The sequence below is a fragment of the Maylandia zebra genome, linkage group LG11 (genome assembly GCF_041146795.1).
Source record: "Maylandia zebra isolate NMK-2024a linkage group LG11, Mzebra_GT3a, whole genome shotgun sequence".
Classification (NCBI taxonomy): Eukaryota; Metazoa; Chordata; class Actinopteri; order Cichliformes; family Cichlidae; genus Maylandia; species Maylandia zebra.
Genome location: NC_135177.1, coordinates 26786203 through 26806784, shown reverse-complemented (window position 1 = coordinate 26806784; position 20582 = coordinate 26786203). Strand labels below are relative to the sequence as shown.

The 20582-nt window shown below is 39.3% G+C and overlaps 1 protein-coding gene across 2 annotated transcripts; it reads left to right on the top strand.

Annotated features, from left to right (window-relative positions):
- The first annotated feature begins 481 nt into the window (after positions 1–481).
- inpp5b (inositol polyphosphate-5-phosphatase B) lies at positions 482–20540 on the top strand. 2 transcript variants are annotated; one of them, XM_076890128.1, is made up of 23 exons: positions 482–874; positions 2599–2677; positions 2962–3059; positions 3194–3223; positions 3336–3446; positions 4431–4574; positions 8059–8149; positions 8678–8848; positions 11819–11920; positions 12212–12326; positions 13182–13298; positions 15208–15395; positions 15503–15614; positions 15701–15810; positions 17166–17301; positions 17415–17525; positions 17728–17893; positions 18154–18389; positions 18526–18633; positions 18908–18992; positions 19430–19557; positions 19652–19763; positions 20110–20540. In XM_076890128.1, exons 1-23 carry the CDS (start codon positions 817–819, stop codon positions 20217–20219), a joined length of 2718 nt encoding a protein of 905 aa, XP_076746243.1. In that variant the 5' UTR covers positions 482–816; the 3' UTR covers positions 20220–20540. The 2 variants fall into 2 exon arrangements, with proteins under 2 accessions (XP_076746243.1, XP_012774578.2); XM_012919124.4 differs by lacking the exons at positions 482–874; positions 2599–2677; positions 2962–3059; ... (1 more) ...; positions 3336–3446; positions 4431–4574 and adding an exon at positions 4608–5543.
- The last annotated feature ends 42 nt before the right edge of the window (positions 20541–20582 follow it).

The window sequence follows — 20582 nt, the reverse complement described above, 5'->3', positions numbered from 1 at the left end:
TGCTTTATTTGCAGTACAGTATGATGATTCAAGAAATCACTGAACCCTTTTCCCTTTGTCCTAGCAAAGTATACATAAATGAGAGGTGATTACACATTATGCGCTCTATGTATTTTGCACACAGAGCACTGTACTTTGCACAAAGGTGTATGTCCTGTGCCAACTGTGCAAAAGCACATACAGTACAGTTATCACAGTATATTATCATGTATTGTGATAGCAGCTTTTAAAAAAATAATTTTAAAAAATCAGCGTTACACACATCCTGAACAGTTTTTCAATTTTAACTCTCCAAGATCAATAGAAATCAAATAATATTAATGACAGTAATACAGTAGTCCATTTTGACAACGTAAGATGTAAATGCAATACAATATTTTTTGAAGAAAAAAAATACGCAATCGACCACTTCCGCTTGATTGACCGGGGTGTCATCAACACTTCCTCAAAAAGCTTTGATGCAACTTCTGAGGAGTGCGAGGTGTTGCAAGACATAACCGTCCTTGAGCTGGCGGCTTCGGGCCTTTGCAAACCAAACAGAGTGACGTCACACTGGGTGTACAACGCGATCCTGAATCAGTGCGTGGCAGACTGGGTCGGGCTGGGCCAGCAGCGAAGGAAGGTGGAAAAAGAAGAAAACTTCTGGGTCGAAAAGGAATGATGTGGGATTCCGCGGAGCTTCTGCGCTCCCTTTCATTGCGCTGCGCTTCCACTTCAGAGAGAAATAACTGAGCTGCTCGAGTTTCCACGGAGTGGGTTTTCGTTTGGAGTGCGTGGTGCCAAAGTTGTCGCCCAGCAAGCTTGAATGTCAACACTATGGATCAGTCCGTCGCAATTCAAGAAACTTTAGAAAGGGAAGAAAACTGCATCATGGTATCCTTCCCGACTCACACGCATTGGTTCTTGGTTGACCAGCGAATCAGACTATAGATTACATGCTTCCAAAAAACCGCGTTTGACTGGCGCAACAGCTTTTCTGTCTGCTGAGCTCGAAATGGGGCCTGTTGGGTTGTGCCACTTGGCTGTCATCTTTCTGACTAAAGAGTAGCTTTACTTAGGCTTCTATCCGGGCATTGCAGTTGAGTGCACATGGAGTTTATTGGTGCTTTTGTTTTTAGATTAAAAACTAGTCTAGTCAGCAGTTCCTTCAAATAGGTAACATGTACTCAATACTGTAGTGAGACACGTTGTCCACAAGGTGGCAGCTGTGTGCTTTGTCTTTGTTGTCAGTGCTGGTGATCCTATAACTTCACTGTCATTGTCTTAAAGTAAGATGTGCATAAAAATATGTTTTCAAAACAAGGTGCAGAGAGTAGTTACTGTTACTGTCATTCCTCTTTTAATAATATGGTAATAACATGAAGTGTTGCATAATACCATAAGGAGTTTGGGTAGAGATACTGAAGCCAAGTTAAGAAGAGGATTTGAGCTAGCAGCAGTATGGCTTCATGCCAAGGAAGTGCCCTGCAGACACGATTTTTGCTTTAAGAGTGCTGATAGAGAAGTACAGAGACAATCAGGAGGAGTTGTGCTGAGTCTTTGTGGGTCTAGAAAAATCATATGATACGGTACTAAGAGAGAAACTTTGGTGCTGTATGAGGAAGTCAGAAGTGGCAGAGAAGTATGTGAGGGTGATACAGGACATGTATGAGGACAGCAAGACAGAGGTGAGGTGTGCGGTAGGAGTAACAGATGGGTTCAAAGCGGGGGTAAGATTGCATCATGGATCGGCTCTCAGCCCCTTCTTGTTTGCAGTGGAAATAGACAAGTTAACAGTTACTGCAGACGTTGTGATCTGCAGTAAGAGTAAGGAGCAGGTGGAGGTATGCTTTTGGGAAAAGAGGAATAAAAGTTAGTAGAAGTGAGACCAAATACATTTGTGAGAATGAGAGAGGGCCAGGTCTAAGATGCAAGGTGTGAGGGAGTGAGGTAGTTTAAATACATAGGATAAACCATCCAAAGTGACATATGGTTTTGAGACAGTGGCACTGATAAAAAAATTTAAAAAAAAAAGTCAGGAGACAGAGCTGAGAGCTGGAAAGATTTTTGTTGCGAACGACCAGGACAGGATTAGAAATGAGTATATCAGAGGCACAGCTCAGTTTGACTGGTTTGGAGCAAAAGGGGAAAGGGTCTTGAAGATGGCGCTGCGAGGCTCCCTCCAGGTGAAGACCACAAGATTCATGGATGTTGTGAAGGAGGACATGCAGAGGGTTGGTGTGACAAAACAGGATGCTAGGAATAAGATGATATGGAGGCAGATGATCTGCTGTGGCAACCCCTAAAGGAGAAGGAGGAGGAGAAGAACGTGAATTGTTGCATGTAAACGGGGAGAGGAAATTTGATCTATAAATATGTTTATTAGCCTTATTTATATGCTGACATATAGATGTACTGGTTTATACTTTTGATATTACTCTGTGAAATTAAGAAATACTGTAAAAAGTGCAATAGTTACTTGTAAGGAATAGAAATCCAGTTTCACGTTCCCACTGTAGTAGACTTTGCTGAAAGGTATTTTTTTTTTCTGGCAGATAAATATGATATTAAACATCAAGTGTAAACAACATCTTTCTCCTTAACTAAAACGTAATCATGCTGTCCAATGTGATGTCCTCTTTGATGACACTACAGAGAGCAGACTGCTGGGGCTCGTGGAGTCTGCAAACGAGCATGCGTAAGTTTTAGTGGCTTGGTGGGGAAAAAATATCTCTGACATGAGTTCTTTGCAGTTTGTTTGAATTCAGTCTAAAAAGTGTTTTCTAAGAAAAGTGGGTGGCAGCAGTACCACCCACTGCTTAACACTGTACACTACAGAGTTACACTAACCTGCCTGACAAAGGTACCACAGTCATGGGATATTTTTTAGTGTGCATGTGTTAGCTCTAGTTAGGCAGAGAACTAACTGAAATACAGACTTCATTAAACAAATCTTAAAATTACAATGTAATGTTTTTACAGAATCTTCATTTATACCCATCGAAGAATGGCAATTACTGCTGACGATGTATTGCTGGAGGCCATAATACCCATCTCTGTCGACTTTGCAGTTGTCACAGGTGAATAGTGTTTAAATATTTTTTAGCTCATCTCAAATAAATATTCCCTTATGCTATTTCAACAGTGTACCTAATCAAAAATAATGTGACGGTAATTTCTCTGAAACATATTTCTCATACTACAATCTTTTTAGTTTCCTCACCAGAGGAACTTGTGGTTGTGGGTGAGTGTGCTAGTTTCCATTACAGCCCAATTAGAAATAAGCTGCATAACTGGTGCACCACACGATAATGAACATCTTGTTTTCGCCCCCTGCATTCTTCTTCTGATTTTAGGCGCTGATACCAGAGTTAGAATAAGCTACAAAGATGAAGAATTAGACCTCAAACTTCCTTTTGGCTCCAACTCGCGTCTCTTCCTCAGCGAAGTCAACAAGGCGTGGAGTGGTAGGTTAGCCCCTATATGATGTGTTTACATGACATCCAGCAAGAAACAAGAATAACCTTTGAAAGCTGTCGGTTCACTGGAATCAAGTATTAATTCGCAGTAGCACCAGCATCTTATTTGTTTAAGACAGGTCATTTGAATCTTAAGTGAAGAAGAGTGTGAAAAAGCACAAATATTTTGCTGTAGTAACCTATGTGAAACAATACATATTGAGTTAATAACCTAGAGGTTATATTATTCTGGAAAACCACATAATATATCTATTTGGAAAAAGACTCCTGGTTATTGCTGTTTTGGTGGTGACACTTCCCTGTGCGAGAATTGCTAGCAGGCAGAGAGGGAAGGGTGGAGTTAGGACAGTATACGCTGTTCTTACTTAATCTTTGTGCACATAGCTTTTAGCAATGGGACATGAAAATTAGACATGACAACAGTTAACAGGATAAGTTACTTCCTTTTTATTAGTTAATTTGCACCACAATTTTACAGCCTGCTTTCTGTTCATCTGAAAGTATCAGGCCGTTAAAGGTCAAAGATGGTGTGCTTTGTTATGGATGTGCCGCTTTTCCCACCAGTTCGCCATTTTCATGGTGGAAGTCCCAAATGAACACAAGCAAAGACTGATGTGTGTTTTTTGCGGTATTCCCAGTAGAGCCCCAAAGGCTTTTAATTTGCTGTGGGACACCAGTGATGGTAAGAACAAATGGCATGCCGGCTGTTGTTAAAAAGAAAAATTCTCACGGTGAGCCCATAGAGGTGAATTTAACCATGGAGGTTGACTTACAGGGTAATTTACTTTGAAAACAAGACAAGGAATTTTAGGTGGTAGCTTTAAAATGAAGTTGCAAAATGCAACTTTTCTCATTCTTAACACTTTTCGTGTTGCCTTAAAGTGCACACCAGGCTCTTGTCGAATTTCTCATTAAGGCAAGAATCGTTTACAGTTCTTTTATCATTCTTTTCCTCCCTGCTTTTTTTCACAGATGTTTGCAGGACTCCCACACAGATACCCAAGTTTGACTGGATTACCAAGTACCAAAAAGACACTAGAGGACAGGAAGTTGTCAAACAAGCCCTCGCACCCATTGGCACAACTCTCACTAAACTCAACCAGCATGGAAAAACAGGTTTTTCACCTTATTTTAATTTGTATGTGCCGTCTGCCAACGTCTCCCTATGCAATAAAATGAACTGCACTAGAATTGGTCCACCAGCATCTGTGCAGTGGATGTTGGGACGTGTTCTCCATTTTGTCTCTTCGTGTGTGCAGTTTTTGCGTGTCAGTATTGCACCATAAATTACATCCAATTTTGCAAATGCCACTTCCTCTGAATTCAACTGACTCCATCTGAACGTGAGTTGAAAGGAGTCGAAAGGACATCTTGACGTGACAAAGCATGAAAACCACAGGAATAACCTGTATTTTTAATTTGTCCTTTTTTCATTCAATGCACCACAGTAAACTAGAGAGCGAGAGCTCACAGGGCCAACAGGCCTAACAGAAAATGTAGTGCAGTTATTGTTAACTGCTATTAACAATGAAAGAAAAAACATAACAAATTGAGAAGCCATGTGAGATATCTGAGTGTTTTTGTGCATTGCTTTTAAACAGAAAAGCTTCCCAACTTGTGTACGTTCCTCATGCTGTGTGATTTTAAGCAGATTTTAATCAATCATTATGCTTGTGCATTCTGTTTTACTGGCATGCTACTGCTGACAAGTATGCAAAACATGGAATGACCTTATACAAATCACACAGCATGTGATACCGTGTAAAACTCTGCGTGCAACATCTTTTGTCAGTCAAGTGCCACACAAACACACTTACCTCCATAACAAATAAACAAAAATCATTTTTAAATATGTATCTCTCGTTATATGTTTAATTTTCCTAATCTGATGCAATGTTGTTGAGTCTTCCGATTTCAATCTGCATAGTCGATTAGGTTTGTTTCGGTGTCTTATCTCTGCAGCGGTGGGAGTGTAAACTCCTCCCACTACTATAGCGTTTGGCTTGAGACTGAGTGGACATTGGTCTTCTGCACAGAATGCGTGGGAGCAATAAATGGAGATGTCTATGGAGATGAGAGACTTTGGTATGGAAAAAAAAAACTATTCCTGGTTTAATTTGTTGATTTTGAGGAGGTGAAAGAAACGCTGGGGTCCCTGCCATCCGGCCGGGATAAGCTTGCTTCCTAGTTAATGCTAGCGTGCAGTTCTAGTTCTTCTGTCAAGAAATGCTAACTTTAGCCTCATTAGCTTAAGTGCTTATCGATGAAACTGGGTAATTTCACATCCATGTAGCAATGTGTTCGATACATTGTTTTTTCGCCGCGAATCATAGAATCATAGGCGCTCGGTTAAAGAGAACAGCAGCTAGCACTAGCACAGACTTCAGCACCGCGATATCATCGTCATTGTGTGGTTTTAAAAGAAGTGGAACACCTGTTAGGAAAAATGTTGCAACAACACGTTTTAGTGACACATTGTTGTGTCGTTCACCGAGAGGCTCTTTTTTTTTTTTGTCTTGAATTTTGAGCCATTTGCACTTGTTGTCAGGGTATTTCCACGTTCACCCATTCACTCCCGACTTATCCTCTTAGCCGATTTAGCTTGTTAGCTTCAATCAGTTGCCTGTAAACTTTGTTCCCACCGGCTCTCTCTGTTATTATAGGTCTCCGTTTACTGTCTGCTTCGCCTTCAAAAAGAAAAGTCTGCATGTCATCCAATTAAAATATATGACGCTCCAACCGTTTATTAAGCAGATGTAAATTTACAGTTAAGTATTAAAAGAAAAAAATAATTCATATGAGCAATCTGACGTGTTTCTGCTTGTGAAGCAGTGTAATGATGAACTTTGGCCGGTTGTATTTTGTAGAGATATTCCTGCGTTAATACGGAAGAGAGCCCTCATAGAAGAGTTTGCCACTTATGCTACGTGTAGCTGCACACTTATAGAGGCATCCTGTGACAAATGGAGTGAGCAAGAGGTCATACAGCTGGATTTCCGCTGTATGGATAAAGATACTAAAGCCTGTGCAGGATGTACCATATAATGTTTTAAACGCATAGCCTCATACTGGTTGTACTGTTTTTAACTGTAAATTGTTTTTTTTTTTTTTCATCTAACAGATAAGCAGCTGTACTTTAAGCGAGAGAGAGAAAAACTTGTATGTCTTTAATAACGTGCATGCAACAGTATAACACCACAAGGTTTTGCAGTCATTTCCTTGCTGATTTGAGAATGCAGAAATATGATAAGATCTCCAGTCAGTAGCATGTGTGCATTTAATGCCACGAGATTTGTTTCAAAAGTTGTCTGCACGGCAGCAGGTATTCAAAAGTGAAGTAGAATGGACATACACATCCACTGACTTTTATTTATTGATGCATTTTGTGTGACACTGGGTAAGTGCTGTTTGACAGCTGCGTGTGGGTTGTGTGTGCAATAAGAGCATCTTTTGTAGTGTTTTCAAGAGCAATTTCACAGTTTGCTGGAAGTTCTGTCAGTCAAATAAAGGGATTTTCTTGTTGACTGAAACAACAGAGTTGCTGTTTTTTAATTAAAATGTCAGAGTGTTAGTGTCAGGATTTTTAAATAGGGCTTAAAATGGCTTGAACTCTTAGCACCTTTTTTTTATGTTGACCTTTTCTTGGGGTTTGGTGCACATGTCACAACCTGTCTTATTGGTAATTAGAGTGACATTTCCTAAAACAACGATGCAGAAAAAGTGACATCAACTGCCTGCTGAGGTGAAAGTAACAGCAGACTTTGATGCTGCAGCTGTTCTGCCAAAAGACATGTCTAATAAAAAAGAAAATAATCTATAAAACCAGTTTTATTAGCACGTGTTTTTGCTTTACTTTATTAAAATTACTATCTTATTATTGTTTGTGTTTCACTGGTTTATGCCTTGTCTGCTTTGTTGTCTTACTTCTTTAACCTTGTGTTTTACATAAATATGATTTCCTTTTTCTTTTTTTTCATGTCTCAAATGCTGCACATAGAAAAGAGTTACACACATATTGTAAAAACAGTAAGAGACCAGTTGGTTTTAAGTTTGTCATTTTAAAACAAATTTTGAGAAAAGAAATTCACTGTTGTGTTGTTTTTTTTAATGTAGATTGTATCTACTCTTTTGGGTCATTGCTTTGTACTGTCTAATGTAGCTTATTATAACTTTGTAGAATTTAATTTCCTGCTCAGAGAACCTGGCTTTCCCTTTCACTGGAGCCAGCTGTCTTGCCTGCCAAGCTTCAGGAGACAGGGGCATGCTGTCTAATACTTCGCACTCAGCCATTAAATCCAGCTACTTGGAATGCAGAAACCGTATCCATCTGCAGGAGGAGGCCTCAGTCGATTGCCCCCAACAACTAAGCTCTGACTTGGCATTTTTATGACTTATATTTATTCACATTTAGCTTAATTTTATTCTTACATTTTGGTTGTTTAAAGGCTGAAATATGAGTTTATTAATATATTAATAAAATATCTTAACCGGCTAAATGAAAATAGTACTTTGTTTGTGGTTCACTGTGCAGGCAGTTATGATTGCATAGCTGTCCTGCAATCATGTAATTAACCATTCTGTTTTATCTTTTCCTAAACAGAGAAATCATCAGACAAAAAAGTAACTTCAGAAAAAGAGAAAGGTTCCAACGGTGGCACACAGAAGTCCAGAGCGTCTGCCAACCAAGATAGGTGAGGAGGCCTTGAGAATCTTTTCATAATTTTTCAAGGGTGGGGAAGTCTTGCATTATACCCACACTAATACAGTTATATTTTAATACAAAGACAAAGACGGTGTCTGTTTTCGGTCCTGCTTTGCTTTGAGTTAATGTCTATTCCCTGTGCTGGAGTTAAGTTTCAGGATGTTCCTGGAAGACTGTATGATATGGGCATATTACATTTTCTCCTCTCAACTTAGCTCATCCCATATTGACCACCTGGAAATAGAGATTGTTGTCTTTGTTGTGTTGAACTGCTGTACATTAAGACTGTAGCTCTCCAGTAAGTATGGCTTAATGCATTTAGGCTAAAGACTATGCTGACTGTTAATACACAGCTGGAGATGAGCATTTCTAGCATCTCCCTAATTGTTAAAACATTCCCCCCCACCACCACCCTCCACCGCAAAAAAAAAAAAAAAAAAGAAAGAAAGAAAACAACCCTCTGTGACTCAGTTTTTCCATCTCAAATCACGCACGTTATTTCTTCTCTGGTGTGCAGCCTGGGCATCTCCACTCGAGAGGACCGGGATGACCTGGTGCGATCCTCCAGCCACACCCCATCAAACAAAGCTCACATACTAGCCATGCCGCAGTTTGGCCTGCGCGACAACCTTATCAAGTGTGAGCTGATGAAAAAAGAGGAACTGTACACTTTCTTGGAAAATCACAGGTATGTTGCTGTTTATTGTTTTTTGTGCCAGTGTGGCCCTGATTAAAAGTGTGTTTGGCTCATTGATAGAGGCACATAGATGTTGGTGATCTTAAAACTCCTGAATATTGCATAAGCATCATCAATATTTAAAAAAAAAAAAAAGGTAGCAAAAAATGCTTCCTTGATGATGATGGTAAGGCCTTGGTATTCTGGGTGGGGAAGTCTAATCTAAAGAGAAGTGATGTGATCTTTTCCTGTTTGTTCTTCTTGGTCTAAAACAGTAAAAAAAAAGTCACTTTAAGCCGGACAACGTGTACATTATAGTAATTTGTTTTTAAGATCTACACTGTAAGCTTTAAAAGTTGGGGGAAAACAGGTTGTAAAATCTGTGGAAAAGATGGTTTATGCATGAAGACTCTGTGCCCGCAGTGTAACTGTTAACACAGTTTGGATGATAGAAGTGTTATGTAAAAAGCATGAGTCAACATCTGTGGGTTTGTCTTGCTGCGTGCTAAATTAAGCCGCACTGTCTCAGACGTTCTGAACACTCTGAAAATAGCTGTAACCATAATGGAAGGAATCTTGAATATGATAAACATGAGTGAGTTAGATCCAAAAGGGAAATATTTGTTTCCCATACATACATGTAAAAGGGTATGCTAAATATGTAATGTTGGACATATTTAAAAAGCCGTATATGATTAACAAGAAGTAAGCTAGTGTTGTGCCTTTAGTCAAAAACGGCCGACATTTAGTATCGTGCTTGCACACATGCATTTGTCTGCTTTTGTCTCGTTTTATACTGTATAGTTGGGACACGCTGGGGGGAAAAATCCATGCTGATATGAATATTATGAATAAAAGCTTTAGAAAAGCAGCAGTCCCAAGCTCCCTTTGTGTAAATATAGTTTCAGCTTTTCTCTGGTTAGCTGAGGCTCGGGCTGTGAAAGCAGAAAGTGTTTTAAGGTTCAGTGGCAGTCAGCACAAAATAAAAAGCCCCATGCTGCTCCTGTGAAAGAGCATTTGGAAAACAGCAGCCGCCTGAAGGTCAGAGACGCGGCACATTGAATGGAAGGAAGTTGCCTTTTTTTGAGCTGGACCTGTAGAATAAACCTCAGTGGGGATGTAAATGGCAAGGGCTCGACCCTCTCACGATTTCTCACGGCATGTTGCCTTCAGTATTCCGTTTAAATTGCAGTGAGGCTGCTCAGTGATCACAAGACATTTATGTGTTTGTCTTTGTACATTTTATGCAATAATATTGATTATTTAAATACAGGAAATGAGGATTTCTCTTTTGCATTTTTTTTTTTATTCTTTCTGTTTCAACACTGTTTTGATTTCAGTACATTTTCTTTGTTTTCAATTTCGTTTTTCCCTACAGCTCTGCCCTCCACATTGGCTGATAGCTTAGCAAGTGATGGCCAAGAGTCAGAAAGTGGTGCAGCTCTATTTATGTTAATGGTTTTGTTTATGTGCATATTCTTTATAAAGTATTTACAGTTGTTTTTTTAAGATTAAAAACTAGGTCATTGATTAGTTTGTGTTCTTTTTTTAAGATGGTGTTACTATCTGCTAACACCTTTGATGAAGACCGACTGATAAATCTGCAGTTACCAGCCTGTAGCTATAAAATAAAGCAAAACCATGACACTAAGTCCCCTTTTCCATGACTACATTAGTACTTACTCTGATTGACTCGCGACGTTTTTCAGGGTTTTCCATTAGGTCATAGTACCAAGTACTAAAATGGGACCTGCTCGGCCAGGGCTCCAAGCAATCCGAGCAGGTACTAAAATGGGACTTCGTCAGACTGCTTGCCACTGATTAGCTGATCAGTGTCATCATTTGATGAGTTATGAGAGCATCTCGTTCACAAACATTCAAACCGCCATTTAAAGAAGAAGAAAAAGAAAGAAATTGCTACAAAAACAACACGTTGGTTCCCGAGTCTGAGGAAAAGCCACAGACTGAGCAGCAGGTATATTCTTGCCGTTTGTGTCACATACCAATTACATCAAGGGACGCTCGGACGCGTTGTTGTAACAACAGCCGAGCACATTAGGTTGGACTCCATTGTAATGGAAAACCAGTTGATTCGAGTCTAGTCTTGGCAAGTTGCGCCGAGTAGGTCCTAATGGAAAAGGAGCTTAATTGGAGATATCTGTACATGTTGTGATGAAAACAAACAAAGAAAGTTGTTTGTTGTTGTTGTTGTTGTTTTTTTGTTTTTTTTGACAATTTCTTTGTCCACATGATTGCAGTCTTCTTGCATCAATGATGCGGTCAAACAGAAACATACTATTATTTAGCCGCACTTATCTAGTTAACTGGCTAATATGGCATCGCAGCTCCACAGCTGCACCCACTAGTCATCTGTATATGTTGTGTTACAAATTGTTGTAACACACTATTTTAACAGTGTTGATTATTTCACAACCTCTAATGTCTGATACAAGTAGAAACTTGACACTACTTTCTGCCTGTTTGCCGTCATTCAGAAAGTTGCTGACCATTGGTTATCCAAGCTCATGACACCTGCCCACCCAGGATACTGTGTGTCCAGACAGAAACTAAAGAAGTCAAAAGCAACCTAGAAAACTTGACAAAGGAGTTTGAGAGAAATCCTGATCAGTGACAAAAAGGTTGAGGATTGGTGGAGGATTACATGTAGGACTCTTCCAGTATTTGTTGGTTTACCTTTGAAAGCAATTGCTTTCGTTTCAGGTTTTTTTTCTCCTATTCATTTTAATAAATGTTACTTCTGCAAAAGTGCAGTTGTGCTCTTAAACATACAAAAAAAAGAATTAAAATATCTAGAAATGAGTCACTGCTACAATAAAGCAGCAGGGCATAAGCTTGATATAGACTGACATTATTGTTTCACCATTTAACCACTGAGGGGGGGAGGGGCAAAGGAGGAGCCCGTCAAAGCTATAATTTTATTCCTTTGTTTTGTGCTCACTTTTCATCATTCTTTTGTTTCAGCTTTTTTCTTGGCACATACAATGTGAACGGACAGACACCAAAGGAAAGCCTCCGTCCTTGGCTGAGTTGCACTCCCGAGCCCCCTGACATGTACTGCGTGGGGTAAGTCATATTCTCCTGCTGAACAATAGCTGTGCACTGCTCCGCTTAATCCTATTACAAAGACAGACATTTACTCCTCAAACCTCTGACAGATGCATGCAGCCGTTGAGCCAGTTTTAAGTGCTGAAGACGCCTGCCCACTGATTTTTGCACTGTGTATCCACTAATCCGGCCTGTTTCAGTTTACCGCTTTGGTGTTAAGGAGCCAAAAAGTTTAGTCAGTACCATAGCACTTGTGGATGAAGTGGAAATCAAACCCTTAAAGTTTCACCATTTGCCCTTTTTTTGCAGTTTTCAGGAGCTTGACCTCAGTAAAGAGGCTTTCTTCTTCAATGACACCCCCAAGGAACAGGAGTGGACAAAAGCTGTGTCTGAGGCATTGCATCCAGATGCCAAGTATGCCTTAGTAAGGATTTTTTTTTCTCCCTCACATCTTGCAGTTCATTGCTATTAGTTGATATTTGAGAAGACTTGCGAATGTCACGATTCACACCACTGATCTTCATTTTAGAGGGCATGTTTGGTTTTCTTCTACATGGGCAACAGTCACACTTTAAAATAGTTTCCTGAAACTGATACAATGCATGCGTTACAGTTTCAAGAACTTCTAGCACCACCTTTCTGTGGTAATAATAATTATCATACAATCTTATTACATCGATTATTACTCAGTTTATTTCTAATAGGAGTTATTATATCCCTGTTGCTTTCATAAGCTTAGTCAGTTAGGTTACTTTTTTGATCTGCCTCTTTTTCTTGTCTTTTGTCTTCACTTTTGTGTTCTTCCTCATTCTTAGAGTACCGACCAGCACATTAGCTTCCTCTTTTTATAGCTCTGGTTGTTGTTTTTTTGTTTTTTTTATTCAAATCGCCTTAAACGCCACATGATATATGCCAGGTCACCATCCTGTCAGTTTGTTGGATTTTTTTTTTCTGCATCCACTGCGAGTTCTCTGACTAAAGCACACTTGGCTGCTCTGTTTCTGACACTTTAACTCTTACATAAGTTAAAGCTATTATGAAGTACTTAGCGCTCCTCATACACAACTGTGTCTTATTCTGAGATGTGATTCTCCGCTTCCGTTTTACTGTTCCTAGTAGTTGACGCTGACAAAGTGCTGATATAAGCAACAGAAACTGCACTAAAGCATCTCTGATCATGTCTTGTGGCTACACAATCTCTTGAGTTCCAGTGCAACATCAAAAATGTTTTCATTTAACCGCAAGAAATCATTTGTATACTGTTGGTCTGTTTCTGCAGGTGAAGTTGGCGCGCCTGGTGGGCATTATGTTGATCTTCTTTGTGAAGAAGGAGCATGCAGAATTCATCTCAGACGTGGAGGCTGAGACTGTAGGCACTGGCATCATGGGGAGGATGGTAAGGACAGTATTTCAAACTCTCTTTGTGCACAAGTCATCATATAGGTTTCTGGTATTGTGCAAAGTCATTAAGTTGATGTCTGTGGTGTCTGACCACGGGATTTGGTTGCGTGACGGTTAACACTGTTGCCTCAGAGTAAGAAGTTGCTTTGTTCAAATCCAGCATCTGGCCAAGACCTTTCTGTGTGGTGTATGCATGTGCTCCCCATGCATGTGTGGGTTCTCTCCAGGGTACTCACACAGTCAAAAGCAATGCATTTAGTCAGGGTTAGGTTAATTGATGATTCCATATTGCCTATGGGTTTATAATCAGGGGTGCACATAAGTGGTCCGTAGGTGCGCATTCGCTGTCAAAATAAAAGACGCACACCAGATAAGAAGTTGCAACGCGCGTTTGCGTACATATAAAAGGCACTGTTTTTGTCCGCTAGAGTGGCATTTTCAGGGCATATTCTGCACCACATCTCTGTGTGTTCATCATTTGTTTGAAGCCAGCTCACCTCCTGCAACCACTTTTCCGAGAATACGCGATTCTTTTGAGGTTCGGACTCCTTCTGACATTTCTTTGGAGGTGGAGGAACACCAAAGTAATTGCTGAAAGGAGCTTGCTTCTTCGACATCTTTAAGAGTTCTAAACAAATGTCCTCCTCCAGAAAATCTTATGTACGCAAACGCAAGTTGCAACTTATTATCTGGCCACTGACCACTTATGTGCACCCCTGTTTATAATGGACCTGTCCAGGGTGTACCCCACCTCTTACCTCATGGTAGCAGTAATAGGCTCCAGCCCCACCATGACCCTGAATCTGAGAAATGATTGGATGGAATTGGAAATAATTTTTTAGAAATAAACCATACAGAGTCAGGAGCTTTAGGTCAGGGGTTCTCAACATTTTGTGGGCTAAGGACCTGGCACAGGGAAAACATTCTTTAAGGATCCCAAAAAATCCTATATTTTGTTGGGTTGAGCTTACTGTCAGGTGACCATGTAGGCTTATCAGCCAAGGTATGCAAGCAGCAGGAAAAATTAATTTTACCCTAATATTATTGAGGGATTTCCCCCACACAGATCAGTTGACATATTCCACAATTATATTAGCATTTATATTCAGCTAGAAATGATGTAGGAACTAGTACAGGCTGGTTTTACTGCATAAATTGGCAAATATTCTGCAGTGCTTGGGTGTGGGTCCTTGTACACATTCTGCCTTTCTGTTTTAGATTATGTCAATAGCATTGTTTTAGTTTCACATTGAAATGATTTTCCTCATATACATATAAACAGGAAGTGTTGAGTATTAGCATTTACATGAAAATTGAAAGGATGAAAGAAAACAAAAATTGGGCTTATGCTATGATGTCTGTCAACTGCCATACAATTTTTATTTTTATTTTTTTATAACTGCCTCATGTATTGCCATTTACCAAGATGGCAATGCATGAGGCAGTTTTTAAGCACAAACAATCTCCTGTGATGATGAAAAGGCATCTCTACTTCCTGTGAACTATTCACTTCAGTGCTTATTCATCCATGAAGCTCTTCCTACAGTAGCTTCAACTTTATTTCTCATACACTGGTGCAGGAAAGGTTATTCTTAACTCATGCGACCGTGCTTACTTAGCAGTCCCTGCAGAGTAGAGCAGATGGCTGGCTAGGGACCAGTGGGAGGGGGGTAGAGCTATGTAAGGTCACTCCATCCTTTCCTGCAGTAATGGGACACTAGTTTATGAATTGCAGCAAGAAATATCCAAAACATGCCAAGCATGAAATTGTTTGCATAATATTGACTTATTGTTTAGCAGATGAGTAAAATCATAGTAAATAAAAACATTTAGTTATTTTATTTTAGTGTTTGCGGAGGCGTTTCAGTGTTTTCTGTCCATTCTAATCAATTACTGATTCACAGGGAAACAAGGGAGCTGTGGCAATCCGTTTTCGCTTCCACAACTCTGATATCTGCGTGGTCAATTCCCACCTTGCTGCTCATGTTGAGGAATATGAGAGACGTAATCAGGACTATAAGGATATTTGCAGTCGTCTTCAGTTTCGCCAACCTGACCTCACCCAGGCGCCACTCACTATCATGAAGCACGAGTAAGTAGCTGTCATTTTAAAATTTACATTGTGAATGAAATAAATAAATACAAGTTTCTCATATTTATGACTATTTCATTAGAATTTGTGTTCTGTTTCTGAATTAGTGTTATTTTATGGATCGGGGACCTCAACTACAGAATTAGTGAGCTTGACGTTGACAACGTGAAGGGTCTCATCAGCAAGAAGGACTTTGAAACTCTGCACAGTTTCGATCAGGTAATATTAATTATGGTTTCCTGATGTGTTTTGTATTCAAACGTGTTTGTGAGCAGTGATATTTACCTATTGCGTGTGGTCATCAGCTCAAGAGGCAGATCGACGAGGAGGCTGTGTTTGTGGGATTTGAGGAGGGGGAGATTGATTTCCAGCCCACCTACAAATATGACACTGGCTCTGACAGTTGGGATACAAGGTAATCTTCTCACATGGAGGCATTGTAAGTCATTCCATGTCAGTGTTCGTAGCAAAAGGTAAACTGATAACAGAAAGAAGTAGCAGACATACTATCATTGTAGTTCGAACACTATAGCTGCTTGTGTTATCATCACATTTTTTGTGACACACCAGTGATTCAGATCAGCCCACATTTCTTTTCCTTCTCTGTTGAGACATTTCTGTCTCATCAATTGTTAAATGGTTGGAGCTTCCTGCTCTGCAAACAATTATCCCTCTATTCAGAGCTGCTTAACTCTGGTTTTTGTCTATAGTATTTACTGAAGGATAGCCTCAAGAGAATACCATAGTAGCATTATAATAGAAATGTCAGGCTTGAGGTTGATGACTGCAGCATTGCAAAGACAATGCAGAGTGATTTTTTTTGACCGTTAAGACTGTTTAGAAAGCTCTGCTGTGTTTAAAGTTTTTTTCCATTTTGTTTTTTGATCAAATGTTTGTTGAATACACTCACAGCTACTTTATTAGGTACACATTAGTAGTGTCATCCATTAATTGTTTCAACAAGGTGATGGAAAAATTCCTCACAGATTTTTATGCATTGACATGATAGCTTCACATAACTGCTGCAGATTTGTAGGCTGCAAATCAGTGATGCAAATTAGTTCCACCACATCGCAAGGGTGCTTTATTGGATTGAGATCTGGTGACTGTAGAGGCCATTTGAATGCAGTGACATGCTGTTATTCCTTGTTACACACACTATTCTGCTGGAAGCAGCCATAGGAGGATAGGTAGACTGTGGTCATAAAGGGATGGACAGTGTTAGTAATTATACTCAGGTAGGTTGTGAGGTTTAAACTATGCTCCCAATTCTGGAATATTCCAAATAAACCTTCTGGCACCAGTGACCATGCTGTTCTGACCTTTTTTCTCCCATACTCTGATGCTTGTTATAAGCTTGTAAATGCCTAAATGTATTGAGCTGCTGTCACATAATTGGCTGAATGGATATTTTCATTAACAAGCAGTTGAATATGTATACCTAATAAAGTGGCCAGCGAGTGTGTGTACAAGAGCTACATTGCCTAAGAATTGACTTGAGCAATGTAAGGAAAAAAACTACATCTCATTTGCATCAGTGTCCTTTATAAATTGGTTTAGCCATCCGATGTGGCCCTGAACTGTGAGCTTTGTTGTGTAATATTCAGTACTCTTGCAACACCTCACAAGAGAATCTCCCTGCAGGGATTGTGTCATTAATTTTGATAATGGATAAATGGAGTCAGAGATAATTCCTGCCTTCATTGTTTTATTGCTTTGTAATAAAATAGACACTTGGGAACTAATGTTTGCCATTTATTTTGAACTTAGTGAAAAATGTCGTGTCCCTGCGTGGTGCGATCGTATCCTGTGGAAAGGAAAGAACATAAAGCAACAGCATTACCAGAGTCACATGACTCTGAAGACCAGTGACCACAAACCTGTCAGCTCCCTGCTCATCATTGAGGTAAATGATTTAGCTGAAGAGCTTTTTTTTATTTATTTATTTATTCTGTGGCTTTTTTTAAGTACACATTATTTCTTTGCTTTTACTTAATCCTGTTTTTCTTCATCCTGCAGATCAAGAGGATAAATAGTGAGGATTATAAGAAGACCTTTGAAGAAATTGTTCGCGATATTGACAAAATGGAGAATGAATGCATTCCATCTGTAACCTTGTCCAAGCGAGAGGTAAAGCTTCACCTTACGATTCTCCCTGGCATTAAATTAAAATACATAATAATAAAAAAATAATGAAAGAGTGCATTATGCAGACATTCAAAGGATACAATAGCTTCACATGATCTGAAGGAAAAAACTTTTTTTTTTTTTAATCTTTGCTCATAAATCTGCTTTCCCCCCCCCCCCCTTTTTTTCTGTTTTTTTTTCTCAGTTCCACTTCAAGGACGTGAAGTTCATGCAGCACCAGGCAGAGACGTTGAGCCTCTTGAATGACGGGCAGGTCCCATGTCAGTTTGAGTTTATTCCAAAGCCGAATGAGTTCACATACAGCAAGCCCTGGCTCACAGCCAACCCCCCCAAAGGCTTTATTGCTCAGGGTGAGTAACACGTCATCGTTGTGTAAAAACCAACAAATTTAATTTTAATAAAACATTAATCCATTAGCCTGGTCATATAGAAAGAGACTGACTTGGATTTAAGTGGCAGACTCCTTTGAACTGACAGATTATGCTTATTATAGTGTCTTTGAAATCCTCAAAGAGTACTACGTCATAATTGCTTGTTATGACCACAGTATAACATAACAACTGACTGGAGCAGCCTTCTCTTTAATTTGCGCTTCTCTCTAAATATCTAGGTGGTTCTGTGGATATTGACCTTGAGGTTTTCGTAAATCGCACAACAGCACCTGAGCTTAACTCTGGCAAGCAGGAGATTGAAGACATCCTGGTGCTCCATCTAGAGCGGGGCAAGGACTATTTTATCTCTGTGACAGGAAACTACCTGCCAAGCTGTTATGGCACTTCTATCCATGCACTATGTCAGCTGAGGGAGCCCATTCAAGACATTCCACAAGAGACCCTCCTTCAACTGGTTAGTGCTCACTTGAAATACCTCTATTGTATTCATTGTTGCCTCAGGGGCTTCATTATAGTAGTTTTGAGGATTGGAGACTAATTAAGCTGTAACTAAACTGCCTTTCATTCTGTTTTTTCCTTCCCAATATCAGGCAGAGTTGCCTATAAAGGAGAACGCAGCAAACACTGAAAAGCCTCTTGACATTCCTAAAGAACTTTGGATGATGGTGGATCACTTATTCCGCAATGCAGTCAAACAGGTCAGAAAATTGATGGTGATGTAACAGTGTTGTAATAAAATCAAACAATACTATGCTCCTACTTTGTTTTATAGTGTCCACTTCATGTGAATTGCACTACACTTGGCTTCCTGCCAGCTTTTTGTGATTAAGGATAAATAGACTGAATGAAGATCCTTGCAATGAATTTATTCTGCTGCATTAGCCACTGCGCTTCAAATAATTTCTTTAGCTGAAGGGAATCTGTGGTGTATAATGAGAGAACGAGTCTGAATGTATTGTCCTCTATTTGCAGGAAGACATATTTCAGCAACCTGGACTCCGGATTGAATTTGCTGAAATAAGGGATTGCCTTGACACGGGGATGCCAGAGTCCCTCCGTATCCTTTCAAAACTATAATAAAATTAGCAGAAAAATATTGTTTGTCCTTGTAGAATATTTGAAGAAGTCACAGGGCACAGTCAGTACATATGTTTTATTTTATCTTCAGAGCATTAAATCTATATTGGATGGGTTTTAGCAGCCCTGTAATAATCAACATTCAGGATTTAAATGCAAATAAATTGGCTCTGAAAGTTGGGACCTTAGATGACCATAGCTAATTACAGAAAGTAATAAGCTTGATTTTTCGAATACTCTGTATTGCTGTTTAATCCATGTAATTGCAAACGTGTTGTTTTGAATGTTGCTTAGAATGTAATACTGTTTGTTTTGGGAGGGGGGGGTTAAGTATAATTTATGTTGTACTTTTATGTGATATGTAATTTTTTTTTTCTTAAAATTTGCTACCTTGACCCTGCTACTCTTGACCTGCAGCGGGTAGTAATCACTCAGTAGCAGAGGCCTTGCTTCTGTTCCTAGATGCCCTCCCAGAGCCTGTGGTTCCCTACTCATTTTACCAACGCTGCCTTGAATGCTGCACCAGTGCCAGCCAGTGTGAGCAAGTAAGGAAAAAAAAAAAAGAACAGAGTTAGTCACCCATTTCTACTAATCCTACATTAAATTGTAAAAGTTAAAAGTATTGTATTTTTTGTCTAGGTTATTTCCATGCTACCTCAGTGCCATAAAAACGTGTTCAACTATTTAGCTGCCTTTCTCCGTGAGCTTTTGAAGAATTCAGCTATCAATCGATTAGATGTCAGCATCCTGGGTAAGAACATGAAGCAAGCAGTTCCTTTGATTTATAAATGTGTTATTACTACTTTGTGCTTTAGGCAACATTTTACTTTGTGACTTTTTTATTGCTCAGTTTAAAGCTGGGGACTTGTGTAAAGATGTCCTTTGTGCTAATCTGTTCCACCAAATAAAGGTTGATTGTGAACTAAAGTATAGCAGGAAAATGAACTTCAGTTAAAAGAAATGTATCTATTTAAAACATTTTGTGTCATTTTCTGTGTTACATTCCTTGAAATGTCAAAATTATTACAGACACTATGTTTTTATGAATGATTTCTCTATACTGTGTAATATGAACAATATATTTTCTTTATGTGTAGCCACCATTTTTGCCTCCTTGCTTCTGAAGTCACCTGCAAAGCAGGATCTTGCTGAGAAGAGGAAGACTCAGGAGTTCTTTCAGCACTTCCTGACCCAAAGCTCCTCCTAGATGGAGGGCTTGTCCCCCTTGCTGAAGCTGAACACTAAAAACTGTAAACGTCCAGTATTTGAAATAACTGTAATGATTTGATATCCTCTTTGTATAACTATGTAGAGTTATTACTGTCAGTGATGTTTCTTATTTCTAATCACTTTATTTCAAAACCAAGTTTGTGATCAGTTGATGCAGAATTTATTGTATATCATTGAGCATATGTAGAAGCCTAACAAATTTTAATGTATGTATATTTTATTTAAAAAGAACAATTTGTATTTTCATGTCTCTGATCTAAAAAGTGTATTGTTTTTATATATAAAATGTCTGCAAACACGTTGTGTGTTGGTAGTAATTTTTTTCTAATGAAAATTGTAT

Coding starts and splice junctions, on each gene's coding strand:
- inpp5b (XM_076890128.1), top strand. CDS start 817: ATGGATCAGTCCGTCGCAATTCAAGAAACTTTAGAAAGGGAAGAAAAC. Junction 3,060..3,193: donor CGACTTTGCAGTTGTCACAG/GTGAATAGTGTT, acceptor CAATCTTTTTAG/TTTCCTCACCAGAGGAACTT. Junction 18,390..18,525: donor AAGAGACCCTCCTTCAACTG/GTTAGTGCTCAC, acceptor TCCCAATATCAG/GCAGAGTTGCCTATAAAGGA.